The 26,255-nt window shown below is 41.8% G+C and overlaps 1 protein-coding gene across 2 annotated transcripts in view; it reads left to right on the top strand.

Moving 5' to 3' along the window:
- The window catches only part of NYAP2 (neuronal tyrosine-phosphorylated phosphoinositide-3-kinase adaptor 2), a 209,813-nt gene that overhangs the window by 144,734 nt on the left and 38,824 nt on the right, over positions 1-26,255 (top strand). For both annotated transcript variants that reach the window (XM_043492308.1, XM_038415162.2), the window contains 2 exons: positions 2,290-2,502; positions 15,471-15,574. In XM_043492308.1, the coding sequence (XP_043348243.1) occupies positions 2,290-2,502; positions 15,471-15,574 (317 nt within the window). The remainder of the gene's footprint in view (positions 1-2,289; positions 2,503-15,470; positions 15,575-26,255) is intronic.

The raw sequence follows: 26,255 nt of genomic DNA, 5'->3' as shown, positions 1-26,255 counted from the left end.
TCCAGGGCAGATTTTAGCTGGTATAAACTACTATAGCTCCTATTGAAGTGAATGACCGTTTACATTGTCTCTCCACATTAACAGGAAGAGCCAGACTCTGAAAACACTGCTATCTATAATGTTTATGACCAGAGGTGGTGCCATTGAAGCAAGTGATTTCACTACGGCTGCTCATGGTTTTTAGTATTATGCATAGTAGCAAGTTTGCAGATCAGAGCATTGCATTGCACCTCTTTTCACTCTTTTGTCAGATTACTTTATAACATCATGCAAAATTGATTGCCTGTTGGGTCTTATTGCTTAATCAATCTATTTTAAATTGCCTTTGAGTATTTCCACAGCTCAGTTTGTTTGCAGAAAATTGTTGCCATTTTATTCAGCTAATAGAAATAAGAGGTGACATTCAGAGGAATCATTTGCATCAAGTAATAAGTACAAATGATACTCTCTAAAGTGAACTGAAGTGTTTTTGATCCCCATTGTTCCACATGCAACTGGAGTGCTTCTTCTGTAACTAAGGGATGACTTTGTCAGTGTGTGAAATTTCAAGTGGTTGTATTCAATCAGCAATAAGAAGTCTCAAATATAAAAGGCTCTCACTAAAATAATCAAAGCATTTACAGTAGCTATTGAAAGATATGGTGAATTAGTTCTTTTGAATGCTGCAATAGATGATGGAGTTTGGGTAAAGTTACATACGTTCTTTCCATAACTTCAATGTGCACATTTGCTATTAGTTAGGACATGAATCTATGAGATTACATGTGCCCCTCTCAATTTCTATTGATTTTATTGGAAAATAGGCACTCAGAACTTTGAAGAAGGCAGTCAGCTCCTCCCAGGACTCGACCATTATTCAGAGTCTTTGGTTTATATTTCCATCAAATTTCTGCCATTTGTTCTCCTCTTCCACTTTCCCAGTAACATGGCATTTACAGGAATCACATGTTATCAGTTTATAGATATATTTCTGCTATAATTATGTGTAAATGTTTAATGAATAAAGCCCTGTGTCATTATATTTCTCGACATAGCTCCTTGCGTTACCCTGCCTCTCTAAGAATGCATAAACAAGGCTTGGTGGCAGACATTCCATGCTGAAAGTCCCTGAAAAGCCTGTGTCATGTAATATGGATGCAAACTATTCTTCAATGCTCTCCCTATGTAGCCTTTTGGATTACAAAGCAGGGGCCTACCCCCTTTTGATATTTCTCTATTAACATAGCAGTCCAAAAGTTCAAGGAAGGGCAGTAAATAGTTGTTAGATTTTCAGAATATAGTACTTTTGTGATTACTCTAAATATTCTTTATGTGAATCGTCAGCTTGAATTTTGTGATATTCTATTGCTTTTTTGTTACTGTGACCTAAGAAAATCTTAATACTTGGGGATGAAAAAATGTTCCTGTCAGAAACATTGTTAAAATCCTTATACTCCCTTCTCTTTTCAGTAGCAGGCTTATAAACAGACAGTAATTCATACAGTATCTTAATGATTCCATAATGTACAGCATACCTGCTCATTAGAAATGATAAATTTGTCTTCTCATTAACGTTTTCTTGAGGGATTTTACAAAGAAAATGTTATTTTTCTCATAAACAAGTTCATCAGCAGATTAAAATATTAAGGGACTCAAAATCTAACGGGTATCTTTGTTCAAGGTACAATAAACAATTTTGTGTATAGTTGTGTGTAGGCATAGTATAAATCTCTCTCTCTCTCTCTCTTCTCCTCCAACTTATATAGATAGTTAAACCTGTATTTACCGTATAGTGCTCCACACAGCGATGCTGAAGTTCAGAAGGGCCAGCATTTCCATTATAATCCCGAATGTTTATAAATCAGGAATATGCCATAAGAATTCCTTTGGCCATAAATCTGAAGCATAAAATTCCAGAGGGAATTTTACATCAAATAAGAAAAAAATAGATCAGCAGGCTTTGCATAAGTGGATCAAATAGTAATTAACTGTTGTGATTTTAAATGCTTCCCCTGTTCATGTTTTTGATACAATTCATTAATAGACCATAGAAAATAGAAATGGAAGCTATCTGTTAATTCCATTGAAGGTGAGTTAGTTTTGTAATACGATGCCCCACCCTGTTGATGGGCCTGTCATAGAAGAAACGGGGGAGGAGCAAGAAGGGGCTCTGGACAGAATAGCTAGTTACCAGGGCTGGAAAAAGCTGCTAAAACCCTGGCATCGCTGGGGACACCTGCTCTCCTACCATGGTATGAATTTAATTAAAATGCACTAGATAATGGAATGTGGATTTTGTATATTTTGTAGAACCACTAGACGAGTTGAAGATCAGGAGCCACAGTACTGAACCACTACCAAAGTTGGAAAACAAAGAGAGAGGGAGTCACCATGGGACAACTTCCTCCAGGGAGCCAATAAAAGCTCAGGAATGGGATGGAACACCAGGACCACCAGTTGTGTCCAGTAGACTGGGAAGATCCTCTGTTAGTCCAACAATGTTGGCAGGAAACAACAGCTCAGGTATGTGGGAGTTTGTTTCACAAGCAGAGCAAAGAAAGAAATCTCATGATACCGTTACAAATATAGGGCCCAATCCTGCAAGGAGCTGAGCTAAAGAAATTGGAAGTTGAGGGCACTTAGCGCCAGCTTTTTAAAGGTATTTAGTTGCCAAAAGATGCATATAGGTGATTAACTTCCACTGAAATCAGCTTTTCATCTATTGTGCTAAACTCTTATGGAAATCAATGGGAATTAGGTACCTAGATGCTTTGGAAAATCCCATTAGGCACTTATCTGCATCTTTGGGCACCCAAATATCTTTAAAAATCTGTCCATTAGCACCTTGCAGGTTCAGGCTTTATATTCCCTATAGCTGTTTTCTCTATTTAGGCAAGATTAGATCCTTAGTAGGTAATGATCAAGAATAAAATTGTACCATTCAAATATTTGAACAAAATTTGTAAATTACACAAAATTTTGAGGGACACTGTGGCTAATAATCCTCCAGATTTCACTTCATAGAAGGACCGTAATTCAAATGTCACATAAGATAATGAGTAGAACATGCTGTAGCACAAACAAAACTGTCATATTGATGTAAACAACAGATGAAAACAAGAGGTCCACTCTTTTATGCTTACATGTAAATCAGTCCCAATCTATCTCACTATAGATTTCAGAAGTCAATATTACTATTCATTAGTATTATTAATCACATTAACTATTATATATATATATATATATATATATATATATATATATATATATATATAGTGACTTGATATAACCCATTGAAATTAAAAAAAAACAGCCTATATTTTGTAAAATGTCTATCTAAGCTGAATATAGCTGGCACATGTATAACACTATGAATAATCAATGCAGTGTTATTTTTTTAAAATGTGACAGATCACTAAAAAAGAAGTTTCGTGGCCTGTTTATTTGCCAAAAATATCCACTTTCATAACAATTGACATAAATAGTTCAGTAATCTCAGTAACAATCTTCTACAAGAGTAAAGACTGTGGATGGTGTCTCATACCAAAACTGATAAATAATAAACCATTTCTGCAGAAGAGATATTTTTGAGTGAATGGTAGCAGACACTGGTGTCTACATACTGTCATAACAATAGAAGTATGATATCTCTTCTCACTTAAAATACTACTTCAGGGCGTGATAAAAGAAGTCTTGCTTCCCAGAGAAGAGAAGTCTTGCTTGTTGCTCTGACAACAAGGACTCAGTAGAACTGTAGAACTGTACAAACTTTGCCAAGATGACAAAAGATTTGCAGCAATCTTTCACCCACTTTTTCCATTATAGATTTCTGTAGTTACTCTGCACTACATTCTGCAGAATATTTCTTGTGTTAGGGAAAAAAATGTCTTCTTTATAGATCCAATCCTGCATACCCCTCATCAGTGTAAATACTTGGCAAAGTATTTAGGTTTTTTTTTTATTTATTAGGATTTTTTAAAATTTACCTATTCATTACTCTGGTGAGTAAGGGTTTGCAGGATTAGACCTTAGGAATGGTGTGGTGTTTAGATGTTGCTTGTAATTATTAGAATTGGGAGCACTGGCTGTTGGGAGCCTGAAAGGACAGGAAACAGGAAGGAGGGGAGAGGAGTTGAGAGGCTGGGAGTAAGCTACAGAGGGTGCAGCAGTGTGAGTAAGAGAAAAGTTTACCTTTATAGGGTTAGAACCTGTGAATATTTTAGATAAACTCAAGGGACTTTGTCCTGCACATTATGGTATCATTTACACCAGTGAAAGATGCTACCAGATCAGAATGCCAGGACAGCACAGACTCTAACCCATGGTACATAACAAACTCTTTAGTCATGCTAGACAACAATATTGATCAGAATATGCTATGTAGGGACTTCATTCATCTCACAGTTAAATCATGCAAAACACTAGCTCCAGTCCTAAATCAGCATAGCTCTCTAGACTTCAATGGGTGCCAGATCAGGCCTTACAGTAAGCTACCTGTGGCTGTGTCTTGTCTTTTACTACAAAGACCATCAAAGCCTCAGATGGCAAGTCTAATTGTTAGTATTATACAAATATTTTATTGGCTGAATTAAGCCTCTTTCTTCTCTCCAAAGAGTATATTTGTGTTTTTTTCAAATATATTATTTACTACAATTCCTTGAGTTGCACACCCCGGTGAGCCATGTACATTTTTCCCTGGATGCGATCCATAGCTCTTGCACCAATGCATAATTGACTTTTCCTCATTGTGGCATTTCATTCCCAGTGCTATACACTGTTCTTGTGGATTGCAACTGTTGCAAACAAACTAGAATTACAGTACAATGAAAAACAAAAATTAAGGTTTAGATTTATCTGGATAGGTACAGGTACGTTATCAAGTCAATGTGATTTATTGTATGTACTGTTAGAACTGTGCTGGGATTCTGGGACCCAGATTAATTTGTTCTGGGGTCTGATTCCAATTGTGTTTATAACAGTTTTACACAGTATAATGCCACTGACTATTTCGGTGCGTTACTCCTGATCTACACTGGTGCTAGTAAGGTTGGAATCAGAGCTCAGGACTCTCCAGAAAAGATCATGGGCCCTTTTGGTGGGCACACAAAGTTTAAATTACCTTAGGTCACTAATTCCACCTGAATAACAATTTTCACAGCACTGGATCATTCTCTCGTCTGTCAGATAAGTTCTCAGGGACATTTGCACCCTATCTGCATGATACTGTTTCTCCCAGAGAGCTCCATTTGGAAAGCACTGTCAATGATCTTTTACGCACACCAGCATTCAAAACACGTCCTTGCAATTTCAGGGCAAAGTCACAGGAGGTTTACAAAATGGGAGGCACATATAATTTAACTCCAGGAGTTCTGAAGAGCATTTTCTGGAATGTTGCTCTCTTATTGCTACTATGTAGCATTTTGCAGTACCACCTGCTGCGAGAGAGAAGCACTACATTGCATTTTAAATACTTTATAGAACTGATTGTTGGGCGGAGGGGTGTTGTTTTATAATCACCATCTATTAGACGCTCAGCCAACACATTTAGCATTCAGGCTGAATACTCTGCAGATGATCGGGAAAGGAATGAGTATACTGTACTTAATCAGAGTTTGTGGTTAGGATTTCAAAGTATAATCAACTGTTAACCTCAAGCGCTACGGGAGAAACATTGACACACACAAAAAAGCCCCTTGGGAGGCCTAAGAGAAATAGGGCCTGATTCATCCCTGCTATCATGGCGCAGGAGGCAAACTGCCCCAACCCGTGCCTGCTTTGTCCAAGGAGGATACATCACCAGGGGAATGGCAGGCAGTAGCATTGCACTCTGAATGGCAGGCAGTAGCATTCTCCAAGTGAGGGTAGCTTTAAACTGGTGGTCTGTGCTCCATTAAAGTCCTGCTGAACGATCACCCAGAGATGCGGAGATGCATATGCAGTTGAAAATAAAAGTTTGCTTGTATAAACAAATCTGTGTTCATAATACACCGTTCTATCACTCCTTTCTAGATGACAGTGTACCCTACCCTGCCTACCCCTATAGAAGGAAGTATATTTTTGGATAGAATACAAAGGAGACAGTGCACCCAGTAAGCTGTGAAGAAGATACATGCATATAAAAAAATCTTCAGATTGTGACCCTTTACACATAAGCACTTCACCATTTAATGGTATATATGCATATTCAGACCATAGGAATTGCCATATCAGATCAGACTAATCATCCATCTGGTCCAGTGTCCTGTTTCTGACTTTGGCCAGTGCCAGCTGCTTCACAGGAAGCTGCAAGAAACCTGTAGTGGACTATTATAGAGTAATCTGCCAATATGGGATGTTTCTTCCTCATCCCCAGCAATTAGTGGTTGTAATGTAAGGGTTTATACCCCATTTAAATTTAAAAAAAAAAAATCTATGTAGCTGCAGGTGTTCTTTTTAGCTCTGTATAAATGTCTAATCCTGTTTCTGAATTCTACCAAGATATTACCCTCAATGATATCTAGTAACACTGAGTTCCAGAGGTTTATCACGTATGGTATACAAACATTTCTTTTTAAATGCACTGCTCTTAAGTTTCAACACTGAATGCCTCCTGACAGCAGTCTCATGTCGAATATTTTTAAGAAAGAAAAATATCGAATTATTTCTTCCTCTACAGTATTAGATCATTTTCAGTTATATTACAGATTATTTATATTTATTAGGAAATCAGTGAGGTTATGTCAGTATAACAATAATAGATGCAATTCATTTTAAAATGTGCATGTTCAATTTTTTTGCATAAGATATATATCTTGTCATGTCTTATTGTTTAATTCAAGATGTGCTTCTTGGCAGCAATAATGCATAAGCAACTTCTATTTCCATGTGCAAAGGAGAGACTGCGGCAGGATAGGAAGCGTTTCTAGTGTGACAGCCAGAGAATTTTTTTTAAATTAAGATTAGGATAGGCAGAATGATGACTCCTTGGGATGCATAATAAAAGAGATCCCTTCTGATCCAACCCAGAAATAAACATCCTGCAGAACAGTTGTGTAATGGATGAATGCAGGAAACCACCTCTTGTTATAAAACAAATCTAAATTATTTCAGAAAATTCTGGCCTTAGAACAGAGATGTCTGCTATGTTAGCAAAAAATACACCCTTAATTGAGGACAATGGGCTATGCAGATGCTCAGCATCTTTGAAGATCAGGTCACTTATAAATGAGCATAAATGTAGACTTAGGTGCCTAAATTTAGGTGCCCACATTTGTTAATTCATGCCCTATGTTTTTATGGGAAATCAGTGTTTGCTTCTTAGACACTGATCCTACAACACGATCCCTTATGTCCTTGTGGAGTTCCACTGAGATCCTGCTCAATGACTTCACTGAGAATGAGTCTGGCCCTTAGTGTGTGCTTCATTTCACATGACACAATGTGAAGGAACTGGCTTTTGAAGCTGAGAAAACTATCACAACAAACATTTCATCAGTAAATATAGCAACTAAATATTTTTTAAATATTTGTCTTTGACATAAATAAAGTCTAGAAAACAATCCACTACATTTTCAACATGACCTGCTGAGTTCAAGTCACGTGATGCCCATTGATTACAACAAGCCATCTCATGGCTGTTCAAATACATGGCATCCTTTGGCTCCCATCTAGTAAAGCACTTATCCATATGCTTGGGACTTCCCTAGCATAGCAGGAGATCCTCAGGATCAACTGTCAGCAGTTGAGTGGCTAGTAGCAATGTCACACGGCCACTGTCTCTGTGCTCTGAAAGGAATTTTGCACTTGGAATGGGGTGTGGCCTTTGGGACAGAATTGTTTAGAACCCCAAGTTCTTACCTCCCCAGAGATCCATGTCAAAGCACACATTAGAATCATAGAATCATAGAATATCAGGGTTGGAAGGGACCCCAGAAGGTCATCTAGTCCAACCCCCTGCTCAAAGCAGGACCAAGTCCCAGTTAAATCATCCCAGCCAGGGCTTTGTCAAGCCTGACCTTAAAAACCTCTAAGGAAGGAGATTCTACCACCTCCCTAGGTAACGCATTCCAGTGTTTCACCACCCTCTTAGTGAAAAAGTTTTTCCTAATATCCAATCTAAACCTCCCCCATTGCAACTTGAGACCATTACTCCTCGTTCTGTCATCTGCTACCATTGAGAACAGTCTAGAGCCATCCTCTTTGAAACCCCCTTTCAGGTAGTTGAAAGCAGCTATCAAATCCCCCCTCATTCTTCTCTTCTGCAGACTAAACAATCCCAGCTCCCTCAGCCTCTCCTCATAAGTCATGTGCTCTAGACCCCTAATCATTTTCGTTGCCCTTCGTTGTACTCTTTCCAATTTATCCACATCCTTCCTGTAGTGTGGGGCCCAAAACTGGACACAGTACTCCAGATGAGGCCTCACCAGTGTCGAATAGAGGGGAACGATCACGTCCCTCGATCTGCTCGCTATGCCCCTACTTATACATCCCAAAATGCCATTGGCCTTCTTGGCAACAAGGGCACACTGCTGACTCATATCCAGCTTCTCGTCCACTGTCACCCCTAGGTCCTTTTCCGCAGAACTGCTGCCGAGCCATTCGGTCCCTAGTCTGTAGCGGTGCATTGGATTCTTCCATCCTAAGTGCAGGACCCTGCACTTATCCTTATTGAACCTCATTAGATTTCTTTTGGCCCAATCCTCCAATTTGTCTAGGTCCTTCTGTATCCTATCCCTCCCCTCCAGCGTATCTACCACTCCTCCCAGTTTAGTATCATCCGCAAATTTGCTGAGAGTGCAATCCACACCATCTTCCAGATCATTTATGAAGATATTGAACAAAACGGGCCCCAGGACCGACCCCTGGGGCACTCCACTTGACACCGGCTGCCAACTAGACATGGAGCCATTGATCACTACCCGTTGAGCCCGACAATCTAGCCAGCTTTCTACCCACCTTATAGTGCATTCATCCAGCCCATACTTCCTTAACTTGCTGACAAGAATGCTGTGGGAGACCGTGTCAAAAGCTTTGCTAAAGTCAAGAAACAATACATCCACTGCTTTCCCTTCATCCACAGAACCAGTAATCTCATCATAAAAGGCGATTAGATTAGTCAGGCATGACCTTCCCTTGGTGAATCCATGCTGACTGTTCCTGATCACTTTCCTCTCCTCTAAGTGCTTCAGGATTGATTCTTTGAGGACCTGCTCCATGATTTTTCCAGGGACTGAGGTGAGGCTGACCGGCCTGTAGTTCCCAGGATCCTCCTTCTTCCCTTTTTTAAAGATGGGCACTACATTAGCCTTTTTCCAGTCATCCGGGACTTCCCCCGTTCGCCACGAGTTTTCAAAGATAATGGCCAAGGGCTCTGCAATCACAGCCGCCAATTCCTTCAGCACTCTCGGATGCAATTCGTCCGGCCCCATGGACTTGTGCACGTCCAGCTTTTCTAAATAGTCCCTAACCACCTCTATCTCTACAGAGGGCTGGCCATCTCTTCCCCATTTTGTGTTGCCCAGCACAGCAGTCTGGGAGCTGACCTTGTTAGTGAAAACAGAGGCAAAAAAAGCATTGAGTACATTAGCTTTTTCCACATCCTCTGTCACTAGCTTGCCTCCCTCATTCAGTAAGGGGCCCACACTTTCCTTGGCTTTCTTCTTGTTGCCAACATACCTGAAGAAACCCTTCTTGTTACTCTTGACATCTCTTGCTAGCTGCAGCTCCAGGTGCGATTTGGCCCTCCTGATATCTTTCCTACATGCCCGAGCAATATTTTTATACTCTTCCCTGGTCATATGTCCAACCTTCCACTTCTTGTAAGCTTCTTTTTTATGTTTAAGATCCGCTAGGATTTCACCATTAAGCCAAGCTGGTCGCCTGCCATATTTACTATTCTTTCGACTCATCGGGATGGTTTGTCCCTGTAACCTCAACAGGGATTCCTTGAAATACAGCCAGCTCTCCTGGACTCCCTTCCCTTTCATGTTAGTCCCCCAGGGGATCCTGGCCATCTGTTCCCTGAGGGAGTCAAAGTCTGCTTTCCTGAAGTCCAGGGTCCGTATCCTGCTGCTTACCTTTCTTCCCTGCGTCAGGATCCTGAACTCAACCAACTCATGGTCACTGCCTCCCAGATTCCCATCCACTTTTGCTTCCCCCACTAATTCTACCCGGTTTGTGAGCAGCAGGTCAAGAAAAGCGCTCCCCCTAGTTGGCTCCCCTAGCACTTGCACCAGGAAATTGTCCCCTACGCTTTCCAAAAACTTCCTGGATTGTCTATGCACCGCTGTATTGCTCTCCCAGCAGATATCAGGAAAATTAAAGTCACCCATGAGAATCAGGGCATGCGATCTAGTAGCTTCCGTGAGTTGCCGGAAGAAAGCCTCATCCACCTCATCCCCCTGGTCCGGTGGTCTATAGCAGACTCCCACCATGACATCACTCTTGTTGCACACACTTCTAAACTTAATCCAGAGACACTCAGGTTTTTCCACAGTTTCATACCGGAGCTCTGAGCAGTCATACTGCTCCCTTACATACAGTGCTACTCCCCCACCTTTTCTGCCCTGCCTGTCCTTCCTGAACAGTTTATAACCATCCATGACTGTACTCCAGTCATGTGAGTTATCCCACCAAGTCTCTGTTATTCCAATCACGTCATAATTCCTTGACATCACCAGGACCTCCAGTTCTCCCTGCTTGTTTCCAAGGCTTTGTGCATTTGTATATAAGCACTTGAGATAACCTGTTGATCGCCCCTCATTCCCAGTATGAGGCAGGAGCCCTCCCCTCTCAGACATTCCTGCCTGTGCTTCCTCCCGGTATCCCGCTTTCCCACTTACCTCAGGGCTTTGGTCTCCTTCCCCCGGTGAACCTAGTTTAAAGCCCTCCTCACTAGGTTAGCCAGCCTGCTGGCAAAGATGTTCTTCCCTCTCTTCGTAAGATGGAGCCCGTCTCTGCCCAGCACTCCTCCTTCATGGAACACCATCCCATGGTCAAAGAATCCAAAGCCTTCTCTCCGACACCACCTGCGTAGCCATTCGTTGACCTCCACGATTCGACGGTCCCTACCCAGGCCTTTTCCTTCCACGGGGAGGATGGACGAGAACACCACTTGCGCCTCCAACTCCTTTATCCTTCTTCCCAGAGCCACGTAGTCCGCAGTGATCCGCTCAAGGTCATTCTTGGCAGTGTCATTGGTGCCCACGTGGAGAAGCAGGAAGGGGTAGCGATCCGAGGGCTTGATGAGTCTCGGCAGTCTCTCCGTCACATCACGAATCTTAGCCCCTGGCAAGCAGCAGACTTCTCGGTTTTCCCGGTCAGGGCGGCAGATAGATGACTCAGTCCCCCGGAGGAGAGAGTCCCCGACCACCACCACCCGCCTTCTCCTCTTGGGAGTGGTGGTCGTGGAACCCCCAACCTCAGGACATCGCATCTCATGCCTCCCAACCAGCGGGGTCTCCTTCTGCTTTCTCCCCCCAGACATATCATCTGGTCCACTCTCCGCATTGGTACCTGTGGAGAGAACATGAAAGCGGTTAGTTACCTGTGTCTGTGTTACTGGAACCCGGACATTCCGCTTACCTCTTCTGGAGGTCACATGTTGCCAAGCTTCTTTACTGGCCTCTTGGCTCCTCTGTGCAACCTGCTCTATATCTTTAGAGCTTTGTGCCCCTAGAAGGCTATCCTGAGTTTGGTCCAGAAAATCCTCAGTCTCTCGTATACAACGCAGGGTCGTTACCTGTTGCTCCAGACCTTCAATCTTCTCTTCCAATATGGACACCAGCTTGCACTTTGTACAGACAAAGTCGCTTCTGTCCTGTGGAAGAAAGACAAACATGGCACATCCAGTGCAGGTCACAACAGCTGAACCCCCCCCTTCCATATCACCTACCTACTATGAGCTTCCTCAGAGACGTTGGCAAGATGTAAGCCTCACTGGGCTCACTCCAGGCGAACTCCCAGGCAAACTCCTGCTGTGAGCTGCTCTGCTGTCCCCGCTGCTCAGCTGGTTCGCGAGGCTCTGGCTATTTTCAAACAGCCAGGCTTCCCTGACGCAAACACACAGACACCCTAATGCCCGCCCCCTGCAGGCTAGCAGCCAATCAGACACTCACTCAGGCTCTCTCCCTGCCCTCCCAGCAAACACACGCTCGGATACTTCCTCAGCAAGCAAACACACACACTCGGATACTTACCAGTCCCAGGCAAACTCCTGCTGTGAGCTGCTCTGCTGTCCCCGCTGCTCCGCTGGTTCGCTGCCGCTCAGCTGGTTCGCGAGGCTCATTCCTCCAGTCATGGCCAAAACTGGCTCCTGCTTTGTTGTTAGGGACACACCGGGGGCTCAGCAAGGTTATGTTAGCACTTGACACTGGTCTGTCTCCACTTCAGGTTTGCCATCATGCTTTCCCTGGAAGCCAGCCCTCCTCTTTGCTGGCAAACAGTTTGGGACCCCCTGGGGGACAGCAGCAGGGAGTTTTCAAATCAACTCTGTCTGTTTGCTCTCAGAATCAGAATGTGCATGAAGCCACAGAGCACTGTAGACAAGTTCAAATTTGTCGTTTGAAACACACAACTCAGAAACTGAATTCACTGAAGAGGAAAGGATGCTGGGCATCATTATACACAGAGTCCTCCTGCAGCTGTTAGGGGAACTGTCAGAACTTCTTACTCAAGAAAAATGCTCATTGTACTCCAAGTCTGGTTAGCTGAGTACAAGGAATAAGGAGTGCACAAGGGACAAAAAAGACATAGCACTGGATACACTGAATATGGTGTGGTCAGCTGTACAGACTATATCTGATGGATCATTTAGGGAAAAAATTTGCATTCCATGCCACAGCATGAAGAGGTTAGTCATAGCAAAAATTTCTGTTGCATGTTCCCAATTCATTCAGTGTAAAAATAATCCCATTGATATCAATGGAACTGTACCTTAAAAAAGAAATTCTTATTCACCTAAACTTCTGGATGTGAAAAGCTAGATAAGCATTGATGGGAAACTTCCCATAGTAAGAACCATGCTGGAATTTGCAATAGTTTCTGACATTTGAATATATTGCCAGGGAGATAAAAGAAGAAACTAATATTTCATCTGAGTTGGATGGGTTTTATTTCTTTGATGCCAGATGAAAGGATTGTCTTTGGCAAGGAAACAATGGGCTCTCATTGCAGCACATATATCCAAATGGGAAATTATGACATTTTTCTCTGCTTTCTCAAAGCAAAAAAAAAAAAAAAATTCAGAAGCAATGCCTTGGAGTTTTTGACATCAACAATGCTAACCAAGATAATGCTGGATGGGAATCTGATTTTGCTTAACATAGAGACAGTGTACAGTCTGTCCTTAACAGATAAACAAAACAAAAATAAGCCCCAATTTTTCTCCCATGGAAATCAACAGGAAAACTCCAGTATATAGTCTAGTAAAGGAAAAATCGGGTGCCTTGCACACAGATAGTGTGAAGAAATAAATGATTTCAGATGTATAATAACAAATTATCTCAGAATAGATCTAATCAACTGAACAGTGTACTGTCCTCATTCAGAAAGACAAAACATCAGATTATGTACTGGTGCAGGCTGCCAGCTCTCCTGGAGACTCCAGAAGGAGTTGCGTGGGTAAAAATGGGTGGTGGCAATAGAAGGAAGGTGGCCTGCTGACCTGCTCAAAATATTAAATGGAGGAAGCGACCCAGCCAGCAGCCACTGCAAATACCTAAAGGCCAATGCTATGGAGAGGTGTGTTCTGGTCATCCAGGGGCATACATAGAATGGCATTGGGGAAAGATGTTCTTAGCCAGACATGAGAAAGCACATGTCTCTCAGTCAGACATAGGCAGATAAGATATGTGAGAAGATACACATCAAAGCTAGACATGACAGACCATCATCATGGGGAGATGTGTGCCTTCAGCTAAACTTGGGCCAATATAAGCTGTGAGAAGACACGTCTTTTCAGCCAGATATAAGGAGATGCATTATTGTTTGTATTACAGCAGAGCATAGGGATCCCAAATAAAATCATGGCACTGTTGTGCTATGCACTGTACAAACACCGAGTAAGAGACAGTCCCTGCCTTGAGGTTTAAATAGACAAGATTGAGTTTAAATAGACAAGACTGATAAAGGGTTGTTGAAAGGGATATGACATATAAGCAGAATAAACACATTCCTCTGAGCCAGACGAAGGCAGACCAATGCCTGGAGGAGACTTGGGCACTGCAGTTGTTTCAGGGAGCAACATTTCTCTCAACCAGAGATGGGCAGACCAGATTTTCAGGGAGATATGTTCTTCTAAACCAGCTGCGGACAGACCATTAGGTGGTACATTTCTCCCAGCTCGGTATTTATCCTGGGATCATTGCAGTAAATTGAATTGTAACTCAGTGGGGAATCTTCCAGGAAATGTCTCTGGGTAAAACCAGGAAAGGGAAATCAAATACTTCTCCATCAAAATTCTTTTTGGGTGCCTAAGATCTCTCTCCTGTTTCATAGTGTCCTTCACTTCTGTTAATCACTCCTACTTGGGGAATACACAAGCTGGAGACAACACAATGCAACCAACTTCACAGATTCCATTGCTGAGGCCTGTGTCATGCTATTAAAACTTGTGGCACCTTAGAGACTAACAAATTTTGTTATGGAGTGGAAATCTATCAACTTCATGAATTTTTTAAATTTGTTAGTCTCTAAGGTGCCACAAGTACTCCTTTTCTTTTTTGCGAATACAGACTAACACGGCTGCTACTCTGAAAGCTATTAAAACTTGAAGTTCCTTCCCTCTACTCTGTGTTCTGCGGCTGACCTTGACTCACTGTCAGCTACTTTCAGATTTCTATGTGGCCTTCATGACATCACAAATCATGAAGTCTTCCTTCTGGAAAATTTCTAACTTCCCATTTTCCCCACCTACCCCATCACTCTCTCCTACCTTTGTCCACTTCCCCAAGAACTATGTCTTCTTTGTGATTTATCATCGCCTTTTTGTCCTCTTCCACTATCTATCCCACTAGGCTGCTGAATGAGGGTATTGGGCCACAAGTTACCCCTCTCAATCACCCCTCACCAATCACTGCCACATTATGCAAGTGAGAGAGTTTGGCACTAAGACTGCCACAGTGTGTGGGTGGAGGGCAGAAGGAAAATTGGGCATGTTTCCTATCTCTGCTGCTCATTGCTCTACTCTTCAGCCTCAGAGATGCTACTGAAAATTAAAGAGGTTGAGACAGCGAGGTGTGGGGAGAAGTCAGTTCCAGGCCTCTCTCTTGCCATACTGGTGGCTAGTGCCTAGAAGACAACTTTTATTTATGACTCAGCCAACTGCCCAAGACATTGTCCAGGAATATGTGCCTGGATTCCATACCTTAGGAAAGTTCTGGGGAGGTTGACAGGGCAGGTCAATAGCACTTACAGGACCTATAGTTCTCTATGTCACCTCAAGTTTCAATTTACTGCACCAACATCAACAGTCCCATTAATTGGGCATATGTCTTCTTTTCTCTCCCTTCTAGAGCCTAAAGCAAGCTGTAGATTAGGTCGATCTGCATCCACATCAGGTGTGCCTCCTCCATCAGTTACTCCTCTCAGGCAAGCCAGCGATCTCCAACCCAGCCAGGTACCATCGTTAGCCAATCGTGAATGACTTCTTGTGATGCAACATGCCAAATATTTCTCACCTCTGTGTCTGTCATTTGTTACAGTAAATGATTTTTTGTGTTCGTTTTTATTTTTGTGCGTGTGCGTGTGTCTCTCACTGGCAATGAAATTCTATCCTTCAAGGCTGGTAGAACTTTCTTTGCTGTGAATTCTTAAATCTTTTTTGTCTCTGATTTCCTTCATTCTGTAATATAGATGTAGTGAAACTATATATGTATTGGTTGGTTTTTTTATTTTTTTCATGTTTTGTGTACTTTTTTACTGTCTAAAATTTATCAAAATTTGATAAATTTAATCTATGTTTTAGTGTGTTTCTTTTAAACGTCTTGTCTAAAGCACTTGCACCAATGTTTGTCAAAAGACTTGTACATACCTTTTAACTTCTGCCCTGTTGTACTGTAATATTTGTGCCAGTCTTACATTTGTTTTGAGCTTGGTGCATGATTGTATTACACTGTGAATTATCATTGTCCTTAAAATTGCTCACATGGCGAGTTATTTTGTTTAAATATGGCAGCTAGCCTCTCTTCAACCTAAGGCCATATAGTGCTAATGGGACTATTAAATAGTCTGCTGTAGTTATGTTTATTGTAAATTGTAAAAAAAAATGCAAAAAATTCAAAACGAAACTAAGAAAAAGCCCTACTTGCTTTAAATGGAGTTACTTTTCTCAACAATACCAAAAATACCCAACGGACACTTGACAAAGAAATCTAAATATCTGAACACGGCAAATAAGACCTATATTAGCAACTGGAGAAAAGAGATGAGAAATAAAGACATGGCCAAATTCACATGTAACTTTGTTTTGTCTGCTAATGTGAAGATCCTGCTCACTTCAGTGCACACAAGTGATGAGGTGTTTTACCAATCTTCAGAACTAAATACAAAGATTAGTAATAGGGGCAACGACTGCATTTAAATATTGTATTTATGTCTTCCATCAAACATGAAGCATTTTGGTATTGAAGGGTTTTCTTTTATACTTATATATATATATATATTATTTCTGTTTACTTAGTTGTGATTTTTCAAATGATCAGAAAGGAATAAGGTCCCTAAATCTCATTGAATTTCAATGAGATTTAGGGGCCTAACTCCCTTAGGGCCCCTTTGCTATTCTTATACTTAATTGCATTGCAGCTCTGTGAGTTTCTGCAATAAGCTCTGCTCTAACTAATGCCTGTAATGCAGGTTTACAGTGGCACAGCTAATGGAGCTGTGCCAATTTACTCAACCTATTTTCCAGTAACATTCTATTTGGACAACTGAGTCCATATTGGTTGAAAGAAAAGGAGTACTTGTGGCATCTTAGAGACTAACAAATTTATTAGAGCATAAGCTTTCGGGAGCTACAGCTCACTTCATCGGATGCATTTGGTGGAAAAAAGTTTTTTCCACCAAATGCATCCGATGAAGTGAGCTGTAGCTCCCGAAAGCTTATGCTCTAATAAATTTGTTAGTCTCTAAGGTGCCACAAGTACTCCTTTTCTTTTTGCGAATACAGACTAACACGGCTGCTACTCTGAAACCTGTCATTATGCAAGTTGCTACTCTGAAACCTGACATATTGGTTGAACTTCTCTAACTTTGCTTAACTGAAGTAAGAGCTGTTCTATTACAGTAGAACCTAAGAGTTACAAACCCCAGAGTTATGGACTGACCGGTCAACCACACACCTCATTTGGAACTGAAAGTCTGCAATCAGGCAGCAGCAGAGACAATAAAAAAGGGGGGCAATTACAGTACAGTACTGTGTTAAATGTCAACTATAAAAAATAAAGGGAAAGTTTAAAAAAAAGATTTGACAAGGTAAGGAAACTTTCTGTGCTTGTATCATTTAAATTCAGAGAGTTAAAAGCACAGTAAAGTTTCAAAGCTGTATTAAGTCAATGTTTAGTTATAAACTTTTGAAAGAACAGCCATAATGTTTTGTTACAAACATTTCACAGTTACAAGCAACCTCCATTCCCAACATGTTCGTAACTCTGAGGTTCTACTATAATTTTGTGTCCTGTTGGAGATGATGCCTAAAAAAATCTTACACGTTACCAAAAGGTATTTTAGATAAGCAAATTAACGGTGACTCACAATGACAAGCTAATTAAATGGTATGTTGAGAGTTCTTTCTTCTACGGAAAAAAATCAGAGCAATTGCACTTCTGAATATTTTTGCATGGCCCAATGTATATGTAATACATGATTTATGATTGATCAGGGTGCAAAGCCAATGCAACACATTGCCGGTTACTCAGTCACAAAGGCACCTTGAATGTTATAAAGGATTTTTAGTATCTCGGTTTGGATTTTAAAAAAAACAATAAGCCCTGAAAGCAGAACTTGGTGTGATGATAGAGATAAGGAGACTTCCAGAAGCTGCAGCCAGGGTTGATTAGAACTGTGGAGAAAGGATTCACTTCACTCGAGAGAGTAGAAAGGAATAAAGATGATAGGAAAAAAATTCAAGTAACTAAAAGACGAAGATTTTGCTAACAGTGTAGTGTATAGTGTGTATTATGGCTCTCCCCGAAAAAAACCCCCTGCTACCCTAGTAATAGGCTTCAATTCATATTAATCTTCCCTTTAAACTGACAAGTTGGGAAAAAATAAAGCACTGGTGTGCCACAATACTCTATTATGATGGTATAATTATCAATGAGAGGGCTTGGTACTGCTCTCATTGAATGGCAAAACTCTCATGGACTTCAAGGAGAAAAGGATCAGGCCCAGAGTTTCTAAGAGCAGTTAACTGCATATTACATCGCACCCCACAAGTGGGGAAATTAACTTCACAACTTTGTTGCAGATATTGTCAGCTGATATTACCAAGCATTCCCTCACTTATGGTACCACTGCTTTCTGTGGCTCTGATACAAAGCTTGTTAAAGTATTATTCTATTCAGTTCTGTTGGTTCTTGGATCAGGCCTTATAGAGTTATAGTCCATCTCTTTTCGGTCCTCTGGTGTGTTCCATATGAAACTCTTTACATGTTAGAAACTTCATTCAACCTTTTTTAAAAAATGACATAGTAAAAATATCTTGTATTGCAGGGAGATTTTAGAGACTATGAGCCAAATTCAGAGGTGACAACAGTGGGAGGAGAGAGTGTTAGTAAGCATCCGCTGCTGTTAACTAGTATAACTTATACATTGATGGAGTTGGAAGGCAGGATTGCACAAGGAAGTGCAATTGACAGGAGGGTGTAAGAAGATGTAGGATAAAGCAAGGCCCTGAGGCAATAGAAAATCATGCTGAACACTGCTAATATGTAATGCTGTATGGGAAGATGGTCAGGTATTGGTGTGTTTGTTTGGGTACCTGTGAGAACAGCAAACATGGCAGCCCTAGAGGGTGAGTAACCTCATTGGCATGGTTCCTTAAAAAGTTGTGTTTGACAAATACCCAAACAGAACTCCAAAATCTCTGGGTAGTGGTGTCTCATCAGCATTGAAATACCTTGCCACTGCATGAATGAAATGAAAAGCCAAGCCAAAAGAAAGCAGTGGAGATAGGAGGAGCCTTAGCCTAACTGAGTTCCCAGGGAAGCCAATGGCCAAACTCTCAGTAACGTGAATGGTGTAGAATCAGGCCCTAAGTGGCGGCAGCAGGAAAATCCTACTGAACTTCTCTAGTGAGAACCAGGAGGAGAGGATGAAGGATAGCAGTTATATGATGTAGACAGACATCACTAGGATTTTTTGTGTAAACCGTGGCACAACTCAATCCCTACTCTAGAGTCATATTCCCATATTACCGTGGCATGCGACACCCTGGGTCAAGTGAAATGTGTGTGAAGAAGGCTAGAGGCTGTCATCCCACTGGAAGTCAGATCAGTTGTGGACTAGTGCAGTGGTTCTCAAAGCCGGTCCACTTGTCCCTTGGCCCGCACCACTTCCCGCAGCCCCCATTGGCCTGGAGCGGCGAACCGCGGCCAGTGGGAGAAGTGATCGGTCGAACCTGCGGATGCGGCAGGTAAACAAACCGGTCTGGCCCACCTGGCGCTTTCCCTGAACAAGTGGCAGACCGGCTTTGAGAACCATTGGACTAGAGGGTATTATAGTCCTATCCTATGGTTGTCTTAGAGTACTGAGACTGATTTTCCTTAACTGCACCATAGCATTGGCAGCAACAGGCTTTCCCAAAGATCATTCAGGATTAAGAAGCAAGGAGCTTTGCGTGGCATCCACCCCTAAATGTGTGAGGTAGGGATAACCACCACCCAGTGCTCTTTGCAGACAAGGACCCATAAAAGAAGAACACATAGGAAAAGAGACAGACTACTGCATTAGCCCAATTATCCCGTATGTTCATGGACTTGGGTGTTGCTCTTGAGTAGGAATAAACCCTAAACCCATTAACTGATTTCAGGTAGGTTCACGTTTGCAGTTGATCATTTCACAAAACCCTACCTATGTTATAATATGGTCTTTTTTACACCTGGTGGGGAGGACAGGTCTAGTGGTTAGAGCATAGGATGAAAAACTAGGAACTCTTAAATCTAATCCAGCTCAGACATTAACTATTTGTGTAATCTTGAGCACCTAAATCCTCTGCCTCACTTTCCTCATTTGTATATTGTGGGTAATAATGGTGGTTAACATATTTCAGAGGAGTGTTGTGATGACTGACTAGTTAATGTGTGTCAAGCACTTTGAAGATTGAAAGTGCTTTATAAGGTGCTAAGCGATATTTTGATCTCACTGTATGAATAAAACAAAAATATTTCTTCAACAGGCAGAGACAAAGTAAGAGACTGGCCTCTGATGGAGAACAGCTATAAATTATCTAGTGCAGTAGGGAACAGCAGTTAAAGAAGCAGGAGGTTGGAATAGGGGATGTAAGGCCAGCAACCAGAATTCTCAAAGAGAAGGACCCAAAGCAAGAGCCATGTAAAGACAAGCCCTAGCACTCAGCTAGGTAAACCAGGTGTGCCCTTGATCATTTTATAATTATAAATACAGTAAAGAAAGATAGATGCTGCTGAGTAGCTGGGTAATTCAAGGGATTCTGAACCTTTCACCATTAAGTTGCCATTTGAAATCCAGTCAAATGACCATGTAGTGTGTGGCCTACTATGTTGACGGAGTTAGTGGCTTCAGTTCCTTGTCTACATGATAAAATGCATCACCACCACGTTGGCAACAACTGGCAGTCTTACCAGAGAAGTTAAGCTTCCAATAGTCAGAGGGTGGGGTTTTCAAAAGTGCCATGGAGCACAAATCCTTAGTGGCAGGTCAGTGGTATTGCTGGGACTAGAACCCATGTGTTCTGCCTCCCTGTGAAGTGTACTACCTATTCCACCTCACTGCCTCTCAAATCTTTCTCTGAAGTCCTTGGCCAAATTCTGCTGGTGTCATTCACGTAAGTAGACCCACTGTAAATAAATGGAGCTCCTAGTATGTATAAAGCCAGCAGGATTCAAATTTAAAGGGAAAAAAATTAGATGAGTGGGGTTTCAGTATAAGGTGCTCCCCAGCCTCATCTCACTCGTCCTCATTTTAAAGGAATATAAAAACTCATGTCTACGTTTGTCTCAGGATAGTGAAGAATGAATGGCTTCACAAGACCCGTCTTATGTGTCATACACATACACACATAATGTGTTATTTTAGGTACAAAAGGATGCACTTAAAGTGAACTGCATTGCAGATGTTAGATTACTATATATGAAGGGATTTTTTTCAAATCGTATTTTAAATTTACATAAAACATCACTTCTAGGTCGTTATTGGGATCCTTATAGACATAGTTTAGTTAAAAAAGTAATGTGTGCAGTCTTGTTTGTTAACAAGGAAAGAATTTCAGATCCCAGTTTAAAAAATAGCAAATGTATCTATTGCCAATTTGTGGCTGCAAATGGATTTTGCAAACTGATTTTTGTTCTGGTTGTTTTTGTTGTTAAATTAGGATTATTACAGCAAAATTCCTTGTACTGAGTTGCATGACTATGGTCGTTCTGTTAGCACATATTAATAAAGAAAGCCCATTCCCTGAAGGAATAGAACCCCTTGAGGAGAAAATCCTTCTGTAGTTCTGATGCCTGTATTTCATCCCTTTTGCAATGCAGAGCCTTCTTGCAGGCCTATTTTTGTGAACCTTGTACCTTATCTGCAAATGTGCAGCATCCTTCATGCTGTCAGTTAGCTGTTTGGTTTGGTTTGGTTTTTTTCTTCAGTTGGAAGACAGCAGTGTAGCTCCTATACTATTGTCTCCAATCTCTGGTTGGTGTATAGACCTTCTAAATTCTAGTACCTCCATGAATGGGGTTGGTGACAGGTATATTCGATGTAAGCAGAGTAAGAATGTTTAAACTTTCCGGGAATGATCATAGTAGAATTCAAAAGCTGTGCTAGGATTAAGAATAATAACTCGTCCACAAGAGGGAATAAAGGTCACAGGACATCTTTGTCTACAGGAGCCTCAACAGGAGGCTCAACTTCCATTTAAAACAAGAATGGAGAAAGGACTAGAATATTACGCAGTGCTACAGGAAACAGTCTTACTCGGAACTTTTAATGGCTCTTCTCTCAGGTCAGCCGAGTTAGCACAGTAAAGAGTTAAGCAGATATAGTGGATGTGGTGCAAATAAGCAGTCTTCCTGCCATAAAGATGATGTCTACAACAGGTTGCTAGTTGCTACAACAGGTTGAGTGACCTTCAGTTAATTCCTTATTTTTTTCTGCTTAAAGCTCCCATCATGTAGCCCTTAGGGCTTCTCCCAAGAGCATGCAATGCAGAGTTCATATATCTCAGTCCTGGGTGAGAGAATAACCCAAACTCCCAATATCCCATGCAGGGGAAGGGATCTCTCATTCTCTCCCTGGTTACTTTACTACTATAGTAAAGGAAAGACAGAAGTTCACACGCTAACAGCATAGGCACAGCTGTCACATAAAGATATACACACCATACTTCCCCAAAGGAATACATCCATTAGTAAACCCTTTTAAAATCAGATTTCTATGGACAAGAATTTTAAAATCAGTGCCTAAAGTTTTGAAACTGGTGCCTAAATCCATATTTCGATATCTTGGGGTCTGTCTACACTGCAATCAGAGGTGTGATCACAGCACATGTAGACATAACAGAGCTAGCTTTGATCTAGGTAATTTGAATAACAGTAGCAGTGAATGTTGCTACTGTAGCACCAATGGCACAGGTGGCAGCACAAACTGTGCAGCCCTGAGTGGGACCCTGGTGATGTATTGAGCAGCTATCCCCTGCTGCCACAGTTTCACTACTTTGTTGCTCAAGCCTCAAGTATGTCTACATGTGCTGCAGTCATGCCTCTGATTGCACTGTAGCGAGGGGCTGCAGAGCACCATTTGAAGTGGTGGGGAGGGGGCATAGATTTGCTCCATACAGTACACTCACTGTGGCAGGGCTGACCATGCTGTGGATCCAGGATGCTTATCCTGCTGCTGCTCTGGGCACGGCTCACCTCCGATCTCTACTTCCACCATAAAAGTAGGGCTCTAGCTTAGACAAAGTAGGCAACTGCTTAGGGCAGCAGATTTCTGGGCAGATGCCTCACAAGGCAGATTTGGCCCAGCCGCCCCATCTCAATGGACCCATGAGGCCAGCCGCAGTGCCTCTCTCTCCCATATGGCCTGGCTGCCCCTCATCACAGTTGGCACATGAGGAGGTTTTGCCTAGGGCATCAGATTGTCTTGAGTGGCTTCTGCATAAAAAGTGGTCAGGCCATGGGGCCCCTGGTTATGTGTCCTCTGAGTCTAGACATCCCCTAAATAAGTGATCTGGTTTCCAGAACTGCTGAGCATGCTACACTCTGTGTAGAAAAGATATGCTCTGGGGGTTACAGCTAAAGAGAACAGACCTTCATGTCCTCATTCTTTGGTTGCATAACTTTTTTACCTACTCAGATACAGTCTACCCAGGCTGAATGGATAGGGCTAATGAGCTGGAAGAACATTAGATTAGCTGAACATTGTAGGGGCCCTACCTGATCCAAAGACATTTGGGGGAAGAAATTTCCATGGAGTCGGTTCTCTTGCTACGGTGTCTGGTAAGAAAATATAATGTACACTTCACCTGTAGTGTGGCTTTTTCTAGGGTTTATGGCCAAATTTTTCAAAACCAGGGTTAGACTCCTGAGTGACCTCATTTTCAAAAATGGCAAGTGTCCTGTAGCTCCTCTTGACGTAAATTGGAACACTTTGGAAAATCAGGTTACTTATTTAGGTGCCTAAATATTTACTTCAGAGCATACCTTTTAGCTCCTGTTCATGAAAATCTTGCTCCCTGTACTCTGCAATCCCACAGTGAAGGAATTGCATAATCCACCTTTCACTTCAGAATGTCGCAAATCAGGTTTTTTTACTGCATAATCTAGTCCAAGTTAGTGGCGCTAATTTAGTTACATAACTTTATTTGCATTGTAATATATGGAAGCTTTGTGATGAATTATACATTCCAGATTTTCAAAACCCCTCCTCCATTCTAGTCCCAGAGTTATTTGCCCTTGCAAAGTTACAGCTCCAGAAATAGAGGCCTGGTTAAAGATGGGCTGAAAATGTTTTCCCCCAAATGTATCTTTGCACTGTATTTGAAAACAAAAAGCCAAAAATTCCTCCCCATAACTGTCAACTCCAAACCTTACTATACCACCCCTGTGAATGGTACTAAGCAAAGGAGCAGAAAGCCCTGATACATGATAAGAACAACCTGAAGAAGAGCTCTGTGTAGCTCCAAAGCTTGCCTCTTTCACCAACAGAAGTTGGTCCAATAAAATGTACTACCTCACCCATCTTGTCTCTCTACATCAGTGGTTCTCAACAAGGAGTACGTTTAACCCTTGGGAGTACACAGAGTTCTTCGAGGGGGTTCATCAACTCATCTAGATATTTGCTTGGTTTTACAACAAGCTACATAAAAAGCACTAGCAAAATCAGTGCAAACTAAAATTTCATACAGACAATTATTTGTTTATACTGTTCTGTACATTATACACTGAAATGTAAGTAAACTATTTATATTCAATTGTTTTATTTTATAATTATATGGTAATAATGAGAAAGTAATGTATTTTATGCCCAATTTTATAAGTTTTTAAGTGAGGTGCAACTTGGGGGTACACAAGACAAATCAGACTCTTGAAAGGGGTACCGTAGTATGGAAAGGTTGAGAATCACTGGTCTATATAATAATGAAGAAAGTTAGGTGCCTTTAAAATCGCAAAAAGAATGAGGAGTACTTGTGGCACCTTAGAGACTAACAAATTTATTTGAGCATAAGCTTTTGTGGGCTAAAGCCCACTTCATCGGATGCATGCAGTGGAAAATACAGTAGGAAGATATAATATATACACAGAGAACATGAAAAAATGGGTGTTGCCATACCAACTATAACAAGAGTAATCAGTTAAGGTGAGCTATTATCAACAGGAGAAAAAAAATCTTTTGTAGTGGTAATCAGGGTGGCCCATTTCTAACAGTTGACAAGAAGATGTGAGTAACTGTAGAGGGAAAAATTAGCATGGGGAAATAGTTTTACTTTGTGTAATGAGTCATCCATTCCCAGTCTCTATTCAAGCCTAAGTTAATTGTATCCAGTTTGCAAATTAATTCCAATTCAGCAGTCTCTCGTTGGAGTCTGTTTTTGAAGCTTTTTTGTTGAAGGATAGCCACCCTCAGGTCTGTAATCAAGTGACCGGAGAGATTGAAGTGTTCTCCGACTGGTTTTTGAATGTTATAATTCTTGACGTCTGATTTGTGTCCATTTATTCTTTTATGTAGAGACTGTCCAGTTTGACCAATGTTCATGGCAGAGGGGCATTGCTGGCACATGATGGCATATATCACATTGGTAGATGTGCAGGTGAACGAGCCTCTGATAGTGTGGCTGATGTGATTAGACCCTATGATGGTGTTCCCTGAATAGATATGTGGACACAGTTGGCAACAGGCTTTGTTGCAAGGATAGGTTCCTGGGTTAGTGTTTTTGTTGTGTGGTGTGTGGTTGCTGGTGAGTATTTGCTTCAGGTTGGGGGGCTGTCTGTAAACAAGGACTGGCCTGTCTCCCAAGATCTGTGAGAGTGAGGATTCGTCTTTCAGGATAGGCTGTAGATCCTTGATAATGCGTTGGAGAGGTTTTAGTTGGGGGCTGAAGGTGATGGCTTGTGGCGTTCTGTTACTTTCTTTGTTGGGCCTGTCCTATAGTAGGTGACTTCTGGGTACTCTTCTGGCTCTGTCAATCTGTTCCTGGACTGATGGCTCCACCTAGTGGCATCTATAGAAGTTGCTATGTCTTCTAGCTGTCTATTTTTTGGTGTATATTTGGGTATGCTGTATACAGTAAAAGCTGTGTTATTCGGCCTTGTACCAACCGGAAAGCTCTACAAACCAGCATTTCTAATTTTCGTAGAAAGTGTGGTTTATAGTCCAGTTGGCGCAGGGCCGGTAGGCTTCCTGCCTGGCTCCACGTGGTTCCCTGGAAGTGGCAACATGTCCCTGCTGTTCTAAGCGGAAGAATGGCTGCGACAGGTTTGGAGTTTAGGAGGGGATGCGGGGTAGGGTTTTGGGGCATGGGAGAAGTGCAGAGCACGGGCTCTGGGAGGGAGTTTGTGTGCAGGATGGGGCTTAGGGCAGGGGGTTGGTACGCAAGAGGGGTTTTGGGGTAT

The sequence above is a fragment of the Dermochelys coriacea genome, chromosome 9, assembly GCF_009764565.3.
Source record: "Dermochelys coriacea isolate rDerCor1 chromosome 9, rDerCor1.pri.v4, whole genome shotgun sequence".
Classification (NCBI taxonomy): Eukaryota; Metazoa; Chordata; order Testudines; family Dermochelyidae; genus Dermochelys; species Dermochelys coriacea.
Note: the sequence above shows the minus strand (reverse complement) of the source record. Positions and strands in the feature narration are given on the sequence as shown.